Source organism: Orycteropus afer, unplaced genomic scaffold, assembly GCF_000298275.1.
Source record: "Orycteropus afer afer isolate SDZICR_OR568_19922 unplaced genomic scaffold, OryAfe1.0 scaffold00084, whole genome shotgun sequence".
Classification (NCBI taxonomy): domain Eukaryota; kingdom Metazoa; phylum Chordata; class Mammalia; order Tubulidentata; family Orycteropodidae; genus Orycteropus; species Orycteropus afer.
The window spans coordinates 10858923-10881174 of NW_006921671.1; the positions used below are offsets into that span (position 1 = coordinate 10858923).

Sequence of the window (22252 nt, forward strand, 5' to 3'; positions counted from 1 at the left end):
TGTGGCTTCCTGACTTTTAATCCCCTTTCTCCTGCTCTTCCTGCCTGCTACTTCAGGCGTCTCTGAGTTGTCTCTCCTCACCTGTAACCCTGGGGCTGACTGCTCTTCTGTCCTGGTTCCTGGCTTTTTATCCCCTTTCTCCTGCTCTTCCAGACTGCTACCATATGCCTACAAGGTCTTCCTTATGTAGGCATATGTTATTGTTGTTGTTATGTGCCGTTGAGTCGGCCCCGACTCATAGTGACCCCTCCTTGGGCTGCCGAGGCAGTATCACTACGGAAGTAGGATTGCCCAACCTTCCTTCCGAGGAATGGCTGGTGGGTTTGAACCGCCAGCCATCTGGTTAGCAGGTAAGTGTCTTAGCCACTATGCTACCAGAGCTCCCTGTATATGTAGGCATATGGATATTATCCTATCACTGACAGAATTTTACTTCAGGACAGATCTTGAAACATCCTTTGTGATGATGAATGCCACGCCATTCCTCTTTAAACTGTCGTTCCCGGCATAGTATATCATATGTTTGTTGATTCAAATTGGCCAAAACCAGTCCATTTCAGCTCACTAATGGCTAGGATATCAATCTTTATGCGTTCCATTTCATTTTTGACAACTTCCAATTTTCCTAGATTCATACTTTGTACATTCCATGTTCTGATTATTATTGGATGATTGCCACTGTTTCCCCTTAATTTGAGTGGTGCCACATCAGCAAATGGAGGTCTCGAAAGCTTTACCTTATCCATGTGAGTAAGGCTGATTTTACTCTGATAATGAAGCTCTTTCCCAGTCCTACTTTGAGAGCTTTCTAAGCTATGTGACTCATCTTTCTCCTCTGTATTGGACAATGTTTCTGGACTATTCATAAATTTGTGCAGTAATGTATCAGACAGTGTTTCTATTCATAAGGTTTTCCCTGGCCAATTCTTTGAGAAGTGGATGGCCTCCTCCTTCTTCCTAGTCTGTCTCAGTCTGCAAGCTGGGCTGATACCTGTGCAACAGGTGCACCCCAGTGGGTTTGAAACACTAGTGGCACAGCCTCAAGTCTCACAGCAACACGTCACCACAGTAGGACAAACTGATAGACAAGTTTGTCTCCCTTAGCTGTTGGAAACCCCTCCAACCACCCTCACCTGGATCCCTGCGACTAACTTCTTGATCTGTTCCAGCCCCCTTTGCCTTTTTTGTTCTCTCCCTGCTTCCTGCCTTGCTGCTTGTGGTGGGTGGCCTGGGTTCCCTCTCCTCACCCGGCTCCCTGCGGTTGAATCCTTGATCTGTTCCTATCCCCTTTGCCTTTTCTGTCCTCACCCTGCTTCCTGCCGCTGCCTTTTCTTAGGTCCCTGGAATCCGAATGAGAATGCTATCACTTTAAAATCCAAAATGGTTGCCACTTGTAAACATTAAACTCTAGACACTTGTAAACATTATGCTCTAGAGTCCTGTTTAAATAGTACCCTTATTTTAAGGAGTTGTAAAACAATTTGAGACACCATTTCCACCTTCTTACTACTGTTCAGAGGAGAAAGCAAAGTGCAGAAGCATGTTTCTACAATGCTGGCTTATCATGGGTAAAGCCCCAGGCCACACTGTCATGATTCTTGACTCAGGAACCACTGAAGGACAGATCCTGTCATTGACAAACTTACTTTACATAAAAGCAGCATGGTGCCAACTGAAAATAAGTTCTTGAGGATGGTTGGAGAGAGAATTAAGTGATCATCATCAGTTGTGAAAGATAATTAAGCAAGTATCATTGTGACCTGAAAATATCAGAAGCCTATTTTAACCCAATATTTCTCCAGGTTAGGGGGTTCTAGATGGTATTTGCTGTTACCCATGGTATTTTTGAGAGCGTCAGGGTCAACAGCCTTGGCATAAAATAGGAAGGTCAGGTAAAACTTGTCCTTTCTTAAGCATCTGTTGCATGAGTGTTACTACAGTAAGTAACTGTGGGTAAAATGTTTTGTGTTAATTCCTACTGGTGCAAAATTTTACTACCTGACCAGTTTTTGCAGAGCTAGGCAATTCCTATCAACTAATCTACATGCAGATGAAAATACTTTTTAAAGTGTTTTGTGGAAAACTATTTCAATTTAAGTCCTAAATGGTAACTAAGCATTTCTTCAGAGAAACCCAAAAGTTGTCACAAGCCTGTGGGTCATTATTTTGATCCAGATTGTTGTCTGTCTCTGTGTGGACTTATACTTTTTTTAAAAATTTTAATTTTTATTGTGATTTGGGTGAAGTTTGTGGACTTACTTTTAAGACTGTATTGGACCTCTTTTGGGATGTAATCACTTATGTTCATTCATATTTGTCTACTTTAGCATACAAATTGTTAGAAAAAGGTAAGAAGGAATGATAACAATATGGTGAAGTCAAGCTGTGCTATTTTGTAAGTTTTGTTTTTATATATTGTTTTATATATTCTGATGGGGTTTAATGTCATAAAGATCATTTTTATCTGAGTTGCTTAATTGGACATAACTGAAAGAGTTCATCATTAGATTTCACTATGGCTTATCAAAGATGCAAATGGGTGGTGAAAACAGTTAAGTACTTGCTACTAACTGAGTAGGTGGTGGTTCAAGTCCATTTAGAGATGCTTTAGAAGAAAGGCCTGGTCAACTACTTCCAAAAAATCAGTCATTGAAAACCCCATGTAGAGTAATTGTACTCTGAGAGACATACGTAGTCACCTTAAGTCCTAATTAACTGGATAGTAATTTTTTTTAGTTCATGGTATATCATCAAGACATTCTGTAAGTGAAGTAGCTCTGAATGAGTAGGTCTGACACAGATGAAATCATTTAAATATGTGTAGAGAATGGGAACAATGAAATTTTTGATGGAATAGAGTTAAACACTGGATTTAAATATTAAGTCAGCATTAGTGGTAGAGACTGCTCTGACTGATGAAAGAGGAACCAGAAAACAAAGTAAAAGTAAATCAGCTTTTCATTAAAACAATCCTTAAAAATCACATCAGTTCCAAGAAATAAGAATTTCTATTAATTAACATACCATTCTTAGTAATCTATTTTCCACTTTTACTGACTTTGTTAGAATCCCCTGTAGTTCTAAATATTTTGTTTACTATGTTGTCCTTGATGGAATTTTCCAAGATGTCTGCTCCAAAAACTCTGATCCTCTTTAATTTGGCTCCTATCACTCACCTCCTGTTTTCTCAGGAATAAATTTAGCCTCTGCTTGACCAAGGAAACTGGGCCATAGAGCACAAATACTGTTGAGTTTTCTCCATTACCCCTCAAAAGCAATGCCTTTTCCTTTCCAGCCTGTCTTAAGTAAAAATTGTTTATCTACCTTGCTGAAAATTTATTCATCTTTTTAGGTTTTTATTCCAATTCCTTTCTATGCCTGTCTCTCAGAATTGACTCCGTTAATGACCCAGGGTTTTTTTTTTTTTTTTAAATACTTACTCATTCTCCTTTGTTCTAACATAGTTTCTGGGTTACCTGCCTTCATTCTCCATTGTGCCTTCAAAAATTTGTCCAGTGTTTTTTGAAATATGTTCCACATTGAATCTCCATCTTCAATCAGAAAGGCTCTATTATAATTGTTCTGAGTTCTAGTATTTGAACAATATTTGAAAATGACTGGTTTAAATAAACCGCAGAGAGATTAAGTGGTTTGTCCAAGATTAGTGGCAGATTGAGAACTAGTGCTTGGGTCTTCTGAATCCCTTTTCTGATATTTTTTCTATTACATAGGCATTACTTAAGAGAGAGAATGAATTTCCAGGTAAGGAGTAAAAAAGTCTTAATTAAATGTTTTTAAAGGCTCTTTTTCTATTCTAGTGTGTAATACTAAATTATGATGTGGTTTCTGTCCTAAATGGTTTATTTCCCTCTATCCAAAACAATTTATGAGCCACAGCTATTAAGGTCCTTCTCCATTTAAGGTAGGCTCTTGGATGTGATATGAGGACACTTGATTCTACACTAACATGGAAGAGGATACTCAGTTCATGGTGATGTTGTAAGTAAAATTAATTCTGAGGTTGGCTAATCTCAGAAGGTTTCAGACTGGGCCAGAAGATGACTTTGACCTGGAGAATTCCTTGACTGCATTTCAGAGATATTTCAGTTTAATATGAGAAAGCATCATCTTGGAGATCATTTTTATTATTTCTGAATCTGAAATCAGACTCAAAATAATAGTTTCCTTTCACTAGCTTCATTATTCTGGCCCTTGTCTTTCTGTATTCTGAATCGTTTGGGACAAATGAAAGGGGGTTCATAAGTATTCTGAGAATGGTTTTAGTTTTGGAGCATTCTGGCAACAGCTTTTTCACAAAAAGCAAATGATGTAAGGAATAAGGAGTATGACTGAACTGAACTTATTAGGTATTTTAAAGGGGGGTGTGTGTGTGTGTGTGGTCTATCAAAAAATAAAATATTTTGGGTCATGACAAATAATTTTAGGTCAATTAATAATGTGATCAGAAACCTTATACTTCATTTGGACATGGTCTAACATTAAAAATGATTTTCTGAAATGCTTCATGAGAAATTATATTTAAAGTTATATATAAATGAAATAACATGGGATGCTGATATAGAATACAAGAGTTTGATACATTCATATGTAACAAAATACATAAATTTAAATCATTTTAAGTTGATATTAAATTACAATTTAGTTAATAATAAACTAGAGACACTGGGATTTTAACAATGATTTTGGAGGTAAAATATATCCACTTTTTGTTTGTTTGTTTTTACCTCTCAATAGTCTAGAATACAGTAGTTTTTCTTTAATCAACTTTGTTTTGCATTTTGTGCTTAATAAGCAAGTATTTCCATTTGTCGAGTTTGCAGTTTCTTGAACTTTAATTTTTTACTCACTTTTCAGCCACAAGATGAGAAATGTAGACACTGTGTATAAACAAGAAGGTCATGCAAAGGCAAGCTCTCCAAACCACATGCAAGACTCAATGGCACATGGTTTAGAGCTCACAAACTCCAGGATCATGTAATACAGGCATGCAGATGAGAGGAAAGAAAAGAACCTATATCATGAAAATAGAGGATGATGAAAGAGTGACATTTTCTTTATGACAGTTATCTAATGCAAACCGTATACCCATAACCTTTACCAGAGTGAGGGTAGGGGCAGAGAGGCAAATTTTTATGAGAATGGGGAACTATATACAAATATTACAGGAGGTCAAGCTGTTGTTAAAGTTAAGAGTTTCTATTCTGTACTTGGCCTCTTCCACGTTATCTCCCCCAGCTTCTTGTTTTGTGTTTCCTCCACTACATCATGCAAAAAAAGATCAGAACTAACATTGGAAATCATTTAACAAGCTCTAGACCTGACAGATAACAAGGGTGTTCTCCACAATTTACACGCGTATTAAATTGGATATAAATACCTCCTGTTCTTACCGGTGGGTGTTGTGATTCCATGTATTAAGGTGTGAAGCAGACAGGAAAGAGATAAATCTTTCATAAGTACATTGTAAATAGGCAAGTGGTATATAAACCATATTCATAGGTAATAGAGTCAAACAATGAAAGGTCACAAATTAGACTTTTTATCACAAAAATGGTCACAAAACTAGAGTTATATGGAGAGGGGAAGTACAGTAAATAGTTGTCATACTACAGTTATTGAAATTATCTGACAGTCTGGTACAACGAAATTGGATGATACGTGTTTTGATTGAAAATTCTTGACACTCCTTCAGCTAACCCAGCATTAGAGATTCCCAAATACTTCTGAATGCTGATATCTTTATCAAAACAATAATGATGATGGACATATATAAGTGGTCAATTTGTAGGTGAGATTAAAGCATATTCTCAGTGAGGTCTCAAAGGAATTTTTCACAAGGAGCTTTGGGAAGATTAGAAATAAGTCATGTAGTTCAGTTATCGTTTTATATGAAATGTGCTAGTCGATTAACCCTTCAAATTAACATGTTTTATTACAGAATGTCCTTATTTAGAGTCAGATAGATCACACATAGCTACGATAAACTGATCCACACCTAACATGTCTTTCAAATCAGGCAATATTTGCAATGCTTTCTGCACTTTGATTTCTAATTGTCAACACTTGCTTTTATTTTTATTTTTTTGCTAAAATTGTGCTGGTCAACAAAAAAAGTCTATCTAAATTACAGAAGCTCATTTATGCAAAAAATATGTGTTATGCTTTTGATGTTTCTGAACGTGAGTGATTTTATTTTCTAGAGAATTCTTACAAACAGGGTTCTTGTCCAGTGGAGGAGAGCGAGGTGGAGGGAAGCATATTTTTAATCATTTTATTATATCTCTATGATATACATGGAATTTTGATTTGTTTGATAATACATCTTTAGCAATCAATATCTAGAACCAAAACACATGGTCAAAAGAATGTGAAAAATTCCCCTAATAGTGAAAAAAAAGCTTTTTTTGATTACAGTAATGTTATTAATTTTGCTGATTTTTGAACAGTAATAGAGAAGGGAGGGGTTATGACAAGTGATCACTGATATCAGATTTGTTTAACAGATATGAAGGAATCCATATTTCCTCCTTGAAAGAAAGATGCATTAAACCAGGTACAGTGAAAGGGCACATAGGCAACTGTTTACAATATAAAAAAATTATCCTTAAAGAAGCATGAAACTTCCTATCAAAAAGTGCTTACAATATATCTTAACTTCTTCCTAATTTTGCCCACAAATATTCAACATGCCTTACGTATTAAAGAATGTTAATATTGATTCTCATTAGTATTATATTAAATATGATCGTGATTTGGGGCATCATAGCTGTTATTGTTTACTTGTCAAATCTTAATGCACATGGGTTTGATATTTTGTATGCTGGCATCTAGGCCATGTGATGAAAACCCAAGTCCCAGGTCAAGCAATGCTCTGTCTAACCAGAAGCAGGGACCCTACTACACAGTTATAGCAGTTTGCATCATGTTATAATGCCTGTGCCACACAGTATAACTAGATAATAGCACCATGCAATGCCATGATTGAGCATGAGAGACTATTTCCAGGGGAGAAAATAAATATCAGAGAGAGGAAAATAAAAGCAAAGAGTTCAAAGCTGGTGAGATTGGCTTTTCCATTTTGGCTATAGCTATAATGCCTGTGTTGCTTCAGTTTTGGAAAACAGAAATACATACCATGTTCATGTCAATGCCATTGGTGTAAGTCCATGCATGCTGGAAATATTCTTCAAGCCGTTGTCTCAGAGGGTTGGGGATTTGGTGAAAGCGAATGAATTCTTTTACTCTCAGCATCTGCATATGGTACCTGGCAGTTCCCGAGTATAGTCTTTGGATAATGGCAGATACATTCCCAAAAATGCTTGCATACATTAGTGCTGTAATGGATAAATAAGAAAGTTATGGAGGAATACTGCAATTGAGCATATTCCATTCTGTTAGAATCTCAAGTATGTACATTTTGATGATCTCAATTCAGTTGTAATTATTTACCATTGGCCCGTGGGGGGGGGGCAGAAAGAAGATAAACTAATACACTTTTGAATGTAATATTTTTAACGGTAAACATGGAAGAAGTATCCAGTTCTATCCAAATTCACCATGGATTCTAAATTAAAATAAAACCACATTGTTTACAATATCAAGCCAATTTTAGAAGTAGAGTTAAATATCAATTTAAATTAATTATATCAGTGCCTCTCAGCCTCAAATCTAATCTTGTAATACTAAAAATCTACTATAATCTTAACATTTTGTCTACTTTGGGTTTACTAAGAAATTATAACTTGTTTTAAGGAATTCAGTTTTCTTTCAGTGTTTACTTGTATACAATTTTTAATTAATTAAAATTCACTTTCATAATATTTCTGTATGTGAAAAAGATATATTTGGCTTAGAATATGAATATGATTTGTTTTTGTGGAGAAAAATTGCATTTTTTCTTTCATTTATAGGAGGAAACTGCTATGATATTCTTTGCTATATATTCAGTACTAAATGGAACATACCCTATGATTAAAAATAACTTCTCTAAGAATTTTCTCATTTGCTCTTTATATTTGGATTCAGTTTCTAATAATTCTAAAAAGAAATGTTATGCTCTTTTCAGAAAGTCACATTATGACACATGACCTGCATATTGATTTTAGGATGTATGTCAGAACTTTAGACAGGATATGACATAATTTTAAGCCACTGGATCAGCATTGTACCCAAAAAATGGAGAAAATACAGCTTGAACACTTTGATTCAACTATAGTTTACCAACAGTTGTTTGTTTTTTGGTTTCAAACACATTTTACAAACCATTATCTCTTTAAGCTACTTAATCATTTTGAAAATAGGTTTTTGTCCAGATTCAGACTAAGTGTTTTAAAATAATCTATCTTCCAAGGACATTTGTTTTCTTTCCACCTTATTTCTGTCTCTTGGTTAGCATGATCTTTATTTATCATAGATGCTCCATATAAAAAAAAAGTCCTAGTGAAAGAAGTGGTCTTTTGTTTTCTTCTATTTAAGGGGATAGAAGTTAGGGAGAGCTTTAGTGAGGCTGGATTAGGTTATGATAGACAATAATCATCAGCAAGGTAGAAAACGATTTAGGTTGTAATTTACACAAGAAGAGGAGGTGAGCCCAATTAGAATAAACGAATAAGTTGACTAAGGAGGGAATTAGCAATACTTGCCTGAAACTGATTGCTGAGATTCATGTGGGAAATATATTTTACTCTTCCTTACTGTTGGAAATGTTTATTGGTGCACTGTTAGGTCTTCAAACTTCTCAGGAAATAGATTAGTTAATACAGAAAAAATTCATTTGAGTCAATCAGAGGGCACATAATAAATGCTAGTATTTTTTCCTTTTTTTTTTTTAGTTCCTTACCTAAACCACATAATTACATGAAGGAGAAAGGTCAGATTTTTTTTATTTTGTTTTTAATTAATGTCATGTTTTTATTTTCATATTGCCCTCAAAATGAAATAAAATATTAGTTTGGGTTGTTGTTTTTGTTGTTATTTGCCATCGAGTCGCCCCCGACTCATAGCGACCCCTCCTTGGGTTTCCGAGGCAGTATCACTACGGAAGTAGGATTGCCCAACCTTCCTTCCGAGGAGTGGCTGGTGGGTTTGAACCGCCAGCCTTCTGGTTAGCAGTCAAGTGCCTTAGGCACTATGCTACCAGAGCATTAGTTTGGGTTACAAGTCAGTATTTCATAGTCATTGACATGAGGTAAAAATCTACATTATATAGGTACATAGTTACACACATAAATGACCAATTGAAGTATTTATTTTAGGAAATTCTGTGATCATATCTTTTAAAACTATAACCAAACCATCAATTTCTTTTTTTTTTCTCTCTCTCTCTTTTAAGGAAGCAAATGGAACTAAAGGCTTCAAGTAAGAGAGGAATATAGAGTGATTATATTCTGTGTACATCATTCAGTTAATGTCCATCAAATGGCATAAAATATCACTTAAAGGAAAATTGGAAAACTATATATGGACATTTCTCTCCTAAACTCAGTATTTTATTTTGCTTTTCTTAGTAGGGAGCTCTTATTTCATCAGGTTTTTTTTAGGTTTTGTATTATAGAAATAAAATAGGTATATCTTCCAGCATTTTTCAGCACATCACACCCAAAATCAGATACATTGACAAAACTAATATACTTGGTTAGTAGTGGGGTATTAGCATAAACATGCTGATGAAACACATTTTGTTTTTCTTTTACCCAACTTTTATAAGAATTGTAACTTAAAATAATAAATTTTATTGAGGTATGATTTACATATAGTAAAACACATCCATTTTAAGTGTATAGCTCTATTTTAAAAAAACCAGACCAAACTCACTGCCTTCTAGTCAGTTCCAGCTCATAGTGACCCCCCCACCCTTGGGTTCTAGAGGCAGTCTCTATGGAAGTAGATTGCCCTGTCTTCCTTCTGAGGAGTGGCTGGTGGGTCTGACAAATTTATCTATTCATGTAAACAAAAGCAAAGTATAGAATATCTCCATCACCCCAAAAAGTTTCATCATGTCTTTTTGCTTTCTGCTCCATTTACTCAGACCCTACATAACCATTCATCTCTTTTCAGCCATTACAGATTACTTTGCATTTTTCTATGATATATGGAATCATAAAATACATACTCATTTGTGTCTTCTTTCACCAGCATAATGTTTTTGACTGTTGTGTGCATCAGTAATTCTTTTTAATTGCTGAGTAATTTGGTCTTTTTTCTTTTTTAATAAATCTTTGCAGTGTGCATTTAGACCATAGTTTACATCTCCTGCTGATGGAAACCTGCTGTTTTTAGTTTTTGGTTAGTATGAATAAAACTTCCAGGAACATTTGTATATAAGTGTTGTGTGGGCATACTGCCTAAGGCTAACCAGAAGGCTGGTGGTTCAAACCCACCAGCCACTCCTTGGAAGGAAGGTTGGGCAATCTACTTCCATAGTGATACTGCCTCAGAAACCCAAGGAGGGGTCACTATGTGTCAGGTCCAACTTGATGGCACATAACAATAACAACAACAGTTAAACACTAGTGTCTTAGTTTTCTAGTGCTGCTATAATAGGAATACAACAAGTGGATGACTTTAACAAACAGGAATTTATTCTTTTACAAGTTAGGAGGCTAGAAGTCCAAATTCAGTGTGGTGGCTCTAGGGACTGGGTGAAGGGCCCTCCACCTTGGGCTTCAGCTCTGCACATTGTTGCAGGCCCATTGAATCAGGAGGCTTCTCCTAACTCATGCATCTGCTAGCTGCTGAGGCTGATGAACTTGAGATCTTCAGGTAAAGTGCTACAATCCCAAGATCAGCAGGCAACATGGCAGGCCACTGGTACAGGTCCGGGAACTAGAGATGAAGACTCAGCCAAATGCAGGATCCAAAATGTGCCAAAAACTAGAGATCTTTCCCAAAGTTTCTCCATATACACTGGAAGGAGGCCACACCCCGAAGGCAACTCACCTTCCATTGATTAATGTCTTAAAGCAAATTCTACCATGGAATTGATTACACCATGTCCAGTCTCAGAACTACATCCAGTTGCCATGCCCCTCAAAACTACGGCCCAGCCAAGATGACACACAACTTTAACTACCACACTTGGGAACAGAATTGTTGAATTGTATGGTAATTGTGTGTTTAACTTTATAATAATTTGCTAAACTCTTTTCCAAGTGGTTTTTATCATTTTACATGCCCATGAGCAATGTATGAGGATATAGATTGTTCCATGTTCTGTCTAACATTTGGTACTGCCAATCTTTTTAATTTTAGTCATTGTGGTGGTGCTGGTGTTAGTTGTCATCAAATTGGCTCCAAGCTTCTGTGTAACAGATGGAAAAGTTTCCTGGTCCTGAGACATCTTCATGATTGTATTGGGATGCTTCAGCTTATTGTTGCAGCAGCTGTGTCAATCCATCTCATTGAGGGTCTAACTTATTTTCATTGACCCTCTTCTTTACCATGATGTCATTTTCTAACAACCGGTCTTCCCTGTAAACATGTCCAAAGTAAGCGAGTTGAAATCTCCTCATTTTCTCATCTAAGGAATAGTCTGGTTGTACTTCATCTAAGACTGAATTGTTTGTTCTTTTTGTAGTGCATTGTGTAGTCAATACTCTTTGCTAACACCACATTTGAATGTGCTTATTCTGTCTTCCTTTCTCATTATCCAGCCATTATAGTGAAAGATATTTTATTTAATGTTTTAATGCATTTCCCTGACAGCTACTGACATAGTTTCATATACCTATTATTTATCATGTACTTCATGAATCTACTTTTGTGATATATTTGTATAAATCTTTTGCTTCTTTTTAAACATAGTTGTTTCTTTTCTTGATATAGAGGGCAAGGATTCTTGATAAACTCTGGATGTTGAAGTTGTTGTTAGGTGCCATTGAGTCATCTCTGACTCATAGTGACCCTATGCACAGTAGAACAAAACAACACCCAGTCCTGAACCAGCTCCATGATTCTTGCTATACTTGAGCCCACTGCTGCCTGCCACCATGTCAGTCCATCTCGTTGAGGGCCTTCCCCTCTTTTGTTGACCCTTCACCTTACCAAGCATGATATCCTTCTCCAGGGAATGGTCCCTTCTGACAACATGACCAAAGTAGGTGAGATGAAGTCTGGCCATTCTCACCTCCAAGGAGCATTCTGGCTGCACTTCCTCCAGGACAGACCTGTTAGTTCTTTTATCAGTCCATGGTACTTTCAGCATTTTTTGCCAACACCACAGCTTAAAAGCATCAATTATTCTTTGGTCTTCCTTATTCATTGTCCAGCTCTCACCTTTACATGGGGTGATTAAAAATAACAGTTTGTGTTAGGTGCACCTTAGTGTTCAAGAAGACATCTTTGCTCTTCAACACTTGAAAGAGGTCCTTTGCAGCCAATTTGCCCAGTGCTATACACTGTCTGATGTCCTGACTGCTGCTTCCATTGGTGTCAATTGTAGAACCAAATAATGTGAAGTCTTTGACAATTTCAATCTTTTCTCCATTTATCGGAATGCTTCTTATAGGTCCTGTTCTGAGGATTTTTGTTTTCTTTATATTGAGATGTAATCCATATTGCAGACTGTATTCTTCAATCTTCATCAGTAAGTACTTCAAATAATCCAAGAAGCTGGGCTATATGAAGAACATGGCATCAGGATTGGAGGAAGAATCATTAACACCCTGTGATCTGCTGACGACATAACTTTGCTTGCTGAAAATGAGGATGACTTGAGGCACTTGCTCTGGAAACAAGTCCTGTTTCAGATCCAAGTATTGAGACTTTTCTTCTAATGGATCATTTGCCTTTTCCTTTTCTTAACAGTTTTTTGACCAAACCCACTGCCATCGAGTCCATTCTAACTCATAGCAACCCAGAAGACAGAGCAGAACTGCCCCATATGGTTTCCAAGGCTGTAAGTCTTTACAGAGCAGACTGCCTCATCTTTCTCCCATGGAGTGGCTGGTGGGTTCAAACTACTAACCTTTTGGTTAGCAGCCAAATATCTTAACCACTGCAGCACCAGAACTCCTGTTTTGAAGAGCAGAAGTAATTAATTTTGATGAACTACAATATGACTATTTTCATTCTATGATTAAGGACCATTGTGTTCCATCTAACATATCTCAGTATACTCCTAAGTTGCAAAAATTATATTCTATATTTTCTTCTATAAGTTTTATAGTTTAAGCTTTTATATTTAGGTCTGTAGATGTTTATGTTTCGTATCTGTGGTGATATTTTTTCTTTCACAGGTGACTTTAGAAACATCAAGAACAAACTCTTTGCCTTGTTTGTGACCTAAGTTATTAGAGTTGATAGCCACTACAAAGTATTTACTTGCAGTTATAATTAGAAGTAGTTGGGATTGTGTTTGCTTTGTGAGATTCAGTCTCTCTAGAATGGGTATTTCTTCTTTTTCTGATAGGCTCCAGTTCCATTTGCTTCCGGTAGTAATGCCACTTCTGTGTTTATAGGTAAGAATTTGCCTGAATTTGTAGAATGTTTTAAAGTTCTTTAAATATAATGTTGTATAGTTATGCAAATGTTACTGAAGTTGAAACACTAAAACATATATATATAAAGTGCTTTTAAATGAAGTACACAATAAACTGAGAGAATCTATTTAAGTTCTATAACTAAAGTTTGTCTTGGCACATTTCATTAGTAAATCTGTTAATATTTTAGAAATAAATTTCATATGTAAATTTATTTTCAAATTTGTGCACAATCTAAGCCAATGCTTTTTTAAGCTTTTAAAATTAATTTTTAAAGAATTTTAAAAATTATGCTTTTGCTAACTGTTGCCTGGTATTAGCAAGTGATTTTTGGTGTGGTTTTGATTTTATTTTTTAAATATTAACATTATGTTTTTTTATTTTAGCATTAAAACATCTTCAGCTTGACAAATAATTTTTTTTTTATTCTAAAGAATATGCTTATGATATTAACACTCCACAAAGTAAAGGGCACAGTCATTTAGGCCTTGGCATGATGTCACAGGGAAAGGAACTATTAGTCAGTGAGAGGGATAAGTAGGTAGATGGATGGATGAGAAATAGATGATAGAGAGAATGATAGGTATAAATGTAAACTAATTTTTCTACCAATCTGGACCTAGCTTGAAATAGAAATATAATAAATAATCGACACTTTTTATAACAGTGAAAATAAGCTGCAAGTTTTAATTCTTGAATTCCCAAACACATGTCATTCCAGTTTTATGCCTATGGTTTCCTGAGATCCTAAAAGACATTAGCTGTCTGCTTCATGAGTGAATCAGATTTCATAGTATACAGTGTCCATAGATGTAATCACATTATCTACACAATTTTCCATAATTTTCTCTTTGTGTCATTCTTAATGTTTTCAGACATTCCAATTCTGTAGTATTGTTTTATTCTAATAGTTAACAAAAGAGAAATCTACTTACAGCCAATCAACATGACACAAATTGAAAAGATTTTCTCCGAATTGGTGTTAGGAGACACATTCCCGAATCCTACACTGGTTAAACTGCTGAAAGTAAAATAAAGTGCTGTAACATATTTGTCTTTTATGGATGGTCCAGAACTTGAGTCACTGTCATTGTAACGTTTTCCAATTTGTTGTCCTAAGGAATCCAACCATCCAATTTTGTCGGTCAGGTATGGCCTTTCGACATTCCCAATCGCATACCAAATGCAAGCCAGCCAATGTGCAATCAGGGCAAATATGCACATTAAGAGCATTAGAACAGCAGCACCATATTCTGAATATCGATCAAGTTTCCTGGCTACTCGCACAAGACGAAGGAGTCGAGCTGTCTTCAAAAGACCAATTAATGTTGTTGTCTGTGGAAACAAATGTGCATGATTAGAAATAATAGTTGATAAACAATTTAAAGTATGTTCCTGTGAAGTGAAATAGGTAGAAACAGTTTCAAACAATACAGTACCACTGAGGATAACTGTATATATTTGAATTAAGTATTAAGCTTATTTCTTTTTTTTTTAAGATTTTACTCCTGTTTAGGAAAATACTTTGAAAGTGTGTGGCATGTTAATTTCATATAAGACCCATAAGACACAGAATCTATCTTCTTTTATGCTCTAACCAAATCCTTTGCAAATAATTGTTGTTCACTGCCTTGTATTGATTCTGACTCATAGCAACCCCATGTGAGCAGAGTAGAACTGTTCCATAGGATTTTTAAGGCTGTGACTTTTTGGAAACAGATATTGCCAGGTACCTCTGGCTGGGGTTGAGCTGCCAAACTTTATGTAGTCAAGCACTTAATGGTTGTCCACCCAGTTACCTTCTTGTATGTAGTAAGTACTCAATAAATCGTTCATGCACCCAACAAATGTTCCCACACATTACTGTGTTTCTACCAAGGGCCATACACTGGGATTACAGCGTTGAATCAAAAACAAGGTTGTTTTTCTAGTAGAGAAAGAATTATTTGATGAAGAAGAGAGAGCATCTTCCCTAATGAAGAAAAACAATGTTCTTTTTCCAGTAGAAGAGACCAATATTTTAAAAATAAATAATAAGATAATTTTAGATAGTGAAAAGTGTGATGATGATAATAAAACAGAGTAAGACGATAGAGGATGTTTGGAGTGCGGGTTAAGGTTAGCAATCACTGTAGAAAGGAAGGTTTGCTGAAGAACGAACATTAGAGTTGAGAGAGACTTGCATAAAGAGGATGAGCTAGTCAAGCACATAACTGTGGGAACACTTATTCCATGGTTGCACGGATGCATTAAGCACTATACTTAAATGTATTTTTCCTTATAAATGTGTTAAATTGATCCATTGTTTCTTGATATCTCAATGATATTATAATTATTACATTAGCTTTTGGTTGTGACATGTATAACAAATTGTATGATTACTACTGACCAGGTATCTAATGATAGGATACTTCCATATAATAACAGGATATTTAAATGGTTGTTTGGACTTAAAATCTGGTAAGTACAAATTACAAGTTCATTTTTTAGGTTTCCTAAATAATGTCAACTATAAGTACTATATAATCCACAGGGCATAAAATTATTGCATAGTTACATGGTGTTTACCAATCGATTATTGAGTCATTTTATCTGTTCATTGTTAATGTTTATTTCACAAAATACATCCAAGTACATTAAGAACACATATCTAACTATCACCTGTACTGATTAATACTGGCTTGGTTGGGGAGGTGGGGAAAAAAGAACACTGAGTAGTAGAAAAACCTTTTAATTAAAATGTTGAAATATGCCCTCCTCCCCTCATGCTATTGTAGTCTCAAGGGGTGGATTCTTCCCTGAATTCTTTCTAATTAGTATTGAAAACCCTCTTGAAGTGAGAGGATCTTGGGTAGTTGAAATATGCTTAACACAATAGGATTCCAGTTTTTGCTCATTTTGGGAGAGAGGGGAGTCTCTCCCAATGTTGAGGTATTATTTTCATGGTAATGATGAAAATAATGATGATGAAGTAGATCTTTTCCCTCTTTCACAGATTTAAAAGCATACATCTTCTTAATGAATGAAAAGAGAGTGAGTTGGTGTTGGGTGGTTCCCTGGGAGAAAAGTCAACTTTCCACTATTGTGATCATTAATTATTTTTGCTTAGCAGTTAGGTGCTGGGACTCTAGAACAAAATTTGTGTTTGAATTCTGCTTCTGTTATGGCTGTGTGACCTTGAACAAGTTATTTATTTAATCTCTAAGGCAATCTACTTCTGTAGTGATACCACCTTGGAAACCCAAGGAGGGGTCGCTATGAGTCGGGTCTGACTCAATGGCACATGACAACAACAACAACAACAAGCTTCAGTTTAATCATTTGTAAAATGAGAATAATAACGCATACCTTACATTGTTGTACATAATACCCAACCCTCTTGTTTTTATTTGACCATCCATTTTTGTTTCTATTACTAAGCAGGAACTGTATATTTTAAAGTGGGTTAGTAGGGCTCCCATGCTTTCCAAATGCAAGACTTCAAACCCCCAAAAAACCAAATTCACTGCTGTGGAGTCAAGTCCAACTCACAATGACCCTTCCTTGGTTTTCCAAGGCAGTATCACTATGGAAGTAGATGCCCAACCTTCCTTCTGAGGAGTGGCTGGTGGTCTTAAATCTCCAGCTTTCTGGTTAGCAGTCAAATGCCTTAGGCACCAGGCCACCAGAGATCTCTGGAATCTCAAGTGGAATCCTTTTAACATGGGCCTTGCATCCCCATCAGAAATAGCAGGGACTTTGAAAGACAAAAGCTTAATCTAAATACATTGACTGCTCAGACTCTGATCATCTTGGTTTAATATATCACCATTTCTATCCATCATAGTTCAAGTTGTGTGTTATTTCACCTCCAAATTCTGCTACTTATTTATTTAGGCTGCAATTCAGAAAGATATGAAAAGTATTGTTCAAAAGTTCTATTGTGTGGAACACAACTTCTTTCTGAACCCCAAAACAGGTGAAATATAATGAAAATCAGCTAGGTATTTTGTTGGCAAAGTGAAATGCTTTAAAGCAAATGATCTGTTTTTATAATATACTAAAAATAAGTACTAATAACTCTTCTGACTGCAAAAATGGTTGAGTAAAAAATGTTATGGTGCTAAATCAAATTTGCTGTGCATGCCACACCCCTTTTTGCCCTCCCTCCAGAGAAATGGCTGATGTTTATTCTAGTATTATATAAAAATGAAGATAAAACCTAAATGGTAGTAAGTCTTCTAAACAGATAAATAATTATATATACATACATACTATTGACCTAACTTTTCTTGGACAAAATAATGCTTAAGAAATATTGTGTAAGATGAAATCTTAACAAAATTTCCATTATTCACACAAAATAATTGCAGAGAAAGAGAGTTACTAAGGAGTTGTTTTTTCTTTCAGTTATATCATAAGAATGAGTGAATATTGACTTCAACGGTCAAAGCCCTACTCTTGTGAGACTGTAACTTATTCACTAATGTGACTACTTATGCCAGCCTGACAAAGTAACAAATGGCTTGGCCTTCTTTCTGTTGTTATCAGGTTCTGTTAACACACCTGAGTATTCTCTGTTAGCCACAGTTGTGTATTTTGTAGACAGCACTTAGCATTGATAGAGCTCTTTTCTTTTTCAGGGACTTTAAATATCTCTTTCAAAACTTAAAAGCATCTCCAATTTATACCAGAAAGGATTCAGGTGAGAAAGGATTGCACCAGAATCTCAGAAAGGAGACTAAAAAATTATCAATCTCCTTTTGCTGATTTGCTAGGGACTATTAGTTCTCACGGGAGATCTGGTAGCGTAGTGCCTAAGGCACTTGGCTGCTAACCAGAAGGCTGGCGGTTCAAACCCACCAGCCACTTCTCGGAAGGAAGACGGGACAATCTACTTCCGTAGTGATACTGCCCCGGAAACACAAAGAGGGGTTGCTATGAGTCGGGTCTGACTCAACAGCACATAACAACAACATTAGTTGCCATTGTTTAGGGGCCCAGCAAATACCTTATAATTTAGTTGTGTTAACATCAGAATATGGCTGAGTAGAATTGTTTTCAGAATTCATGCTTTATCTTGTACTATATCTAATTCCACGTAATATCTAGCCATACTATTATGGAAATATTTGTGGTTTTCAATTTTGGAAATGATCATAAATAGATCTATCCATATATCCATTGAGAATAATTTTAAAAGTAGTTTAATAGAGATGAAGGATTATTTCTTAGATGTCATTTCTTTAGCTTTTCACTGGTTTTGAAAAAATTGTCTGCTTATTGTTACTTTTGGTGGAGACTGACATAAGCACAAAAGTTCATTAGATTATAAAGTATAATTATTATTATGAAAAATATTATAATAAAGAAGATATTAAAAGAAATCACCATTTTCCAGTAAACTGAAGCCAGGTGTTTTGTTTTCCAGTCCTGCCCATGAACTAGAGCTAAGGACACATAATGAAATCTAACGAGTCAAGTCCCTCTATTACCAATACCAATACTCTTTTGGAACTTAACTCCTTTATTTGAAACTCTTTTCCTAGAATGTCACAGTAATGAAAGTCTACTTATTTAAGATTATTTATTTTTAATAGATTTTGTGATAATTGGCTTTTTATATAAAATACCTCTTCCTTCACAAATTCAATTATGCCAAATTTCTGGGTGGCTGATGAATACCATTCATTTCCAATAGGAAAAAAAGTTTTCCTGGTTTATAAAATTTCCAGATATAATTTTTATAGTGAAGTAGAAGTTAAGTTACTTTACTAATCATATGCTTTTCTTAATTAAACTTTGTTTAAAATATACATATTCTAAACATTTGAAGTTTTGTGAATATGTCAGATACTAGACCCAGACTCAAGACAACTATGAGATTTCTTTTTTCACTAGACATTTTACAACTGATAAGACAAATTCTTCATGGTGCAAGTGGAATTTTTTTTTGAAGGTCTGAGATCAAAATAGGTGATTTTTAAAATCAATATTAAACAATTTTCTACTCAAGAAAAAACTTGGCTATAATCAAAGTAAGAAACCCTCATCATTAAGAGAGGAATTTGTGTGCAGGAGTTTTTAAAAATAATTTTGCAAGATGATTCTGCTTTATTTTTAGCAAGCATTTCAGGAATTTTGCATTTAAAATACTTTATTTCAGAATTTTGCTCTCTAAAACCTTTGCTTACATGTAAGTGAATAGAATTATTCTTTTATAAAGGAAGAGATAGAACTGATTTTTAGTGTCATCCACAGGGTTGTCAGGATGGATCATCACTGAGGGTTTCTACTTAAGCCTTCATTCTGTCCTATTTGTCAAGAAATATTTGTGTACAAATGGGGAAATGGGAACACTCAGTAGACAACAAATTGCATGAATCCTCATGTTTTGCTTTAGGTTTCAATTCAATTCCCTCTCAGACCTGGTACCTGCTGTCTACATCATCCAATGAATTACTTGCCCAATAAAACTTACCACTGAAACTAGTTTCTAATCTTTTGTTCAGTTGAACACTATTTCTGTATTTTTAAAGATACATTCACTAATAGAATCACATCTGAGTATGCAAAGAACCTTGGGGAATGATCTAGCCATTCTCCCAAAAGGCTTTTAGAAAGAAGGAAATCTGATCAGAAATACAGTATGATATTTAACAGCCCTCACTGTTGAGCCTGTTTTATTTTTATTTTTAAAACAATGAATGCTTTATTATACTGTAATTTGAACTCAGTTTCTCTTTCTTTAGTTACAGTGATAACAAATACTGGTTATCAAATGAAAATAGAAGTAGGCCAATGTTACAGAAAATACACAAATATGGATATTATATTTTTAAAAAAATCAGATTTAGATTTGTTCTGAGAAACATTTAACCAAAAATTTTATCTGATGTCATCTCTAGCAAAATGAAGTCAATACATCACATATAAATGATGAATAAATGATCAAATGAAAGCAAAGTGATTTTTTAAAACTGAGTGCTCTTTTATTTCTCTCTATATATTATGTATATGGAAATATATATATATATATATATATATATATATATATATATATATATATATGCCACTGGGGATCATTATAGTTCTCATTTGTCATGGCACAGATTTTTGAAGGCATGACCAACAACTCCGGTACAGGCCACTGGAAACTTTAACTTCCAGGAATACTACTCTAAAGACAGAAACATCAATAATTTATGTGTACACCTGTATATGTATATATTTCTTCAGAGTTTGCCTTGTTATTTATACATGAACATGAGTATATCTGATGTTTTAGAAATTCATCTCCAACAAACTAAGTTATTGATTGAAAATAGCGAATTCAGAAAGAAAACTGACAAGATGATCAGAATTTTTCTATGGGTGCCTGCTAAGTTTTACCTCATATCCATTTCACTACTATCTATCAAACTAGTTGAAGTGAACATATAAATGTGAACAGAAACTCCTATTTTCTGTTGGAACTTTCCCAAGAAGAATGCTGCAGGTATTTATATTTCAAAGTTTTTTCTTCTTTGAATTCAGATTCATGAAAAATATGAGTAAATTGTTAGAGGAGAGGTGTCAAAAAGCAAATAACTAATCAGAATACTAAATTTTTTAGGGAAGGCAGAGGTTTATGAACATGTAACTCTAGGTTCTAAGTGTTGACATCTCAGAAGGCAAGATTTGCCATGGTGGTGTTCTTAGGTGGTGGTGCCTCAGCTCCAACTCATAGCAACCCCATGTACAACAGAATGAAACACTGCCCCGATCCTGCTCCAACTTCACAATCCTAGCTATGCTTGAGCACATCTTTGCAGCCACCATGTCAGTCCATCTCACTGAGGGTCTACCCCCTTTTCACTGACCCTCTACTTTGTTGTTGTTGTTATGTGCCATTGAGTCGAATCCGACTCATAGAGACCCCTCCTTGGGTTTCCGAGGCAGTATCACTACGGAAGTAGACTGCCCAACCTTCCTTCTGAGGAGCTAACCTTCCACTCCTCAGAAGGAAGGTTAGCTGTCAAGTGCCTTAGGCACTATGCTACCAGAGCATGATATCTTTCTTCAGGGAATGGTCCTTTCTGGCAACATGATCAAAACAGAGGAGACAAAGTCTGGCTATTCTCGCTTCCAAGCAGCATTCTGGCTGTATTTCTTCCAGGGCAGATTTATTTATTCTTTTGGCAGTCCATGGCACTTTGAGTATTCTTCACTAACACCACAATTTAAAGGCATCAACTCTTCCTCAGTCTTTCTTATTCATTGTCTAGCTTTCATATGCATATGAGGCGATTGAAAATACCACAGCTTGGGTCAGGAGCACATAAGTCTTCAAAATGACATTTTTGCTTCTTAACACTTAGTGCCTAAGGCATTTGATCACTAACCAGAAGGCTTGCAGTTCAAATCCACCAGCTACTCCTCGGAAGGAAGGTTGGGCAATCTACTTCCGTAGTGATATCACCTCGGAAGCCCAAGGAAGGGTTGCTATGACTTAGATCTGACTCGACAGAAGTGAGTTTAACACATTAAAGAAGTTTTTTGTAGTAGACTTTCCCAGTGCAACACAACGTCTGATTTCCTGACTGCTGCTTCCATGTGTGTTGATTGTGGATCCAAGTAAAAAGAAATCCCTGACAATTTAAGTCTTTTCTCCATTTGTCATAATATTCCTTATGGGCCCATTTGTGAGGATTTTTGTTTTCTTTATATTGAGGTGCAATCCATACTGAAGACTGTGGTCTTTGATCTTCATCACTAAGTGCTGCCTTTCAGGA

General features: G+C 35.5%; 1 protein-coding gene across 1 annotated transcript in view; it reads right to left on the reverse strand.

Moving 5' to 3' along the window:
• Positions 1–22252, reverse strand: part of KCNH7 (potassium voltage-gated channel subfamily H member 7) — a 250790-nt gene that overhangs the window by 77104 nt on the left and 151434 nt on the right. The window contains exons 7-9 of the mRNA XM_042781076.1: positions 14435–14834; positions 7156–7355; positions 6643–6645 (exon numbers count right to left, since the gene is read on the reverse strand). Coding sequence (XP_042637010.1) covers positions 6643–6645; positions 7156–7355; positions 14435–14834 — 603 coding nt within the window. The remainder of the gene's footprint in view (positions 1–6642; positions 6646–7155; positions 7356–14434; positions 14835–22252) is intronic.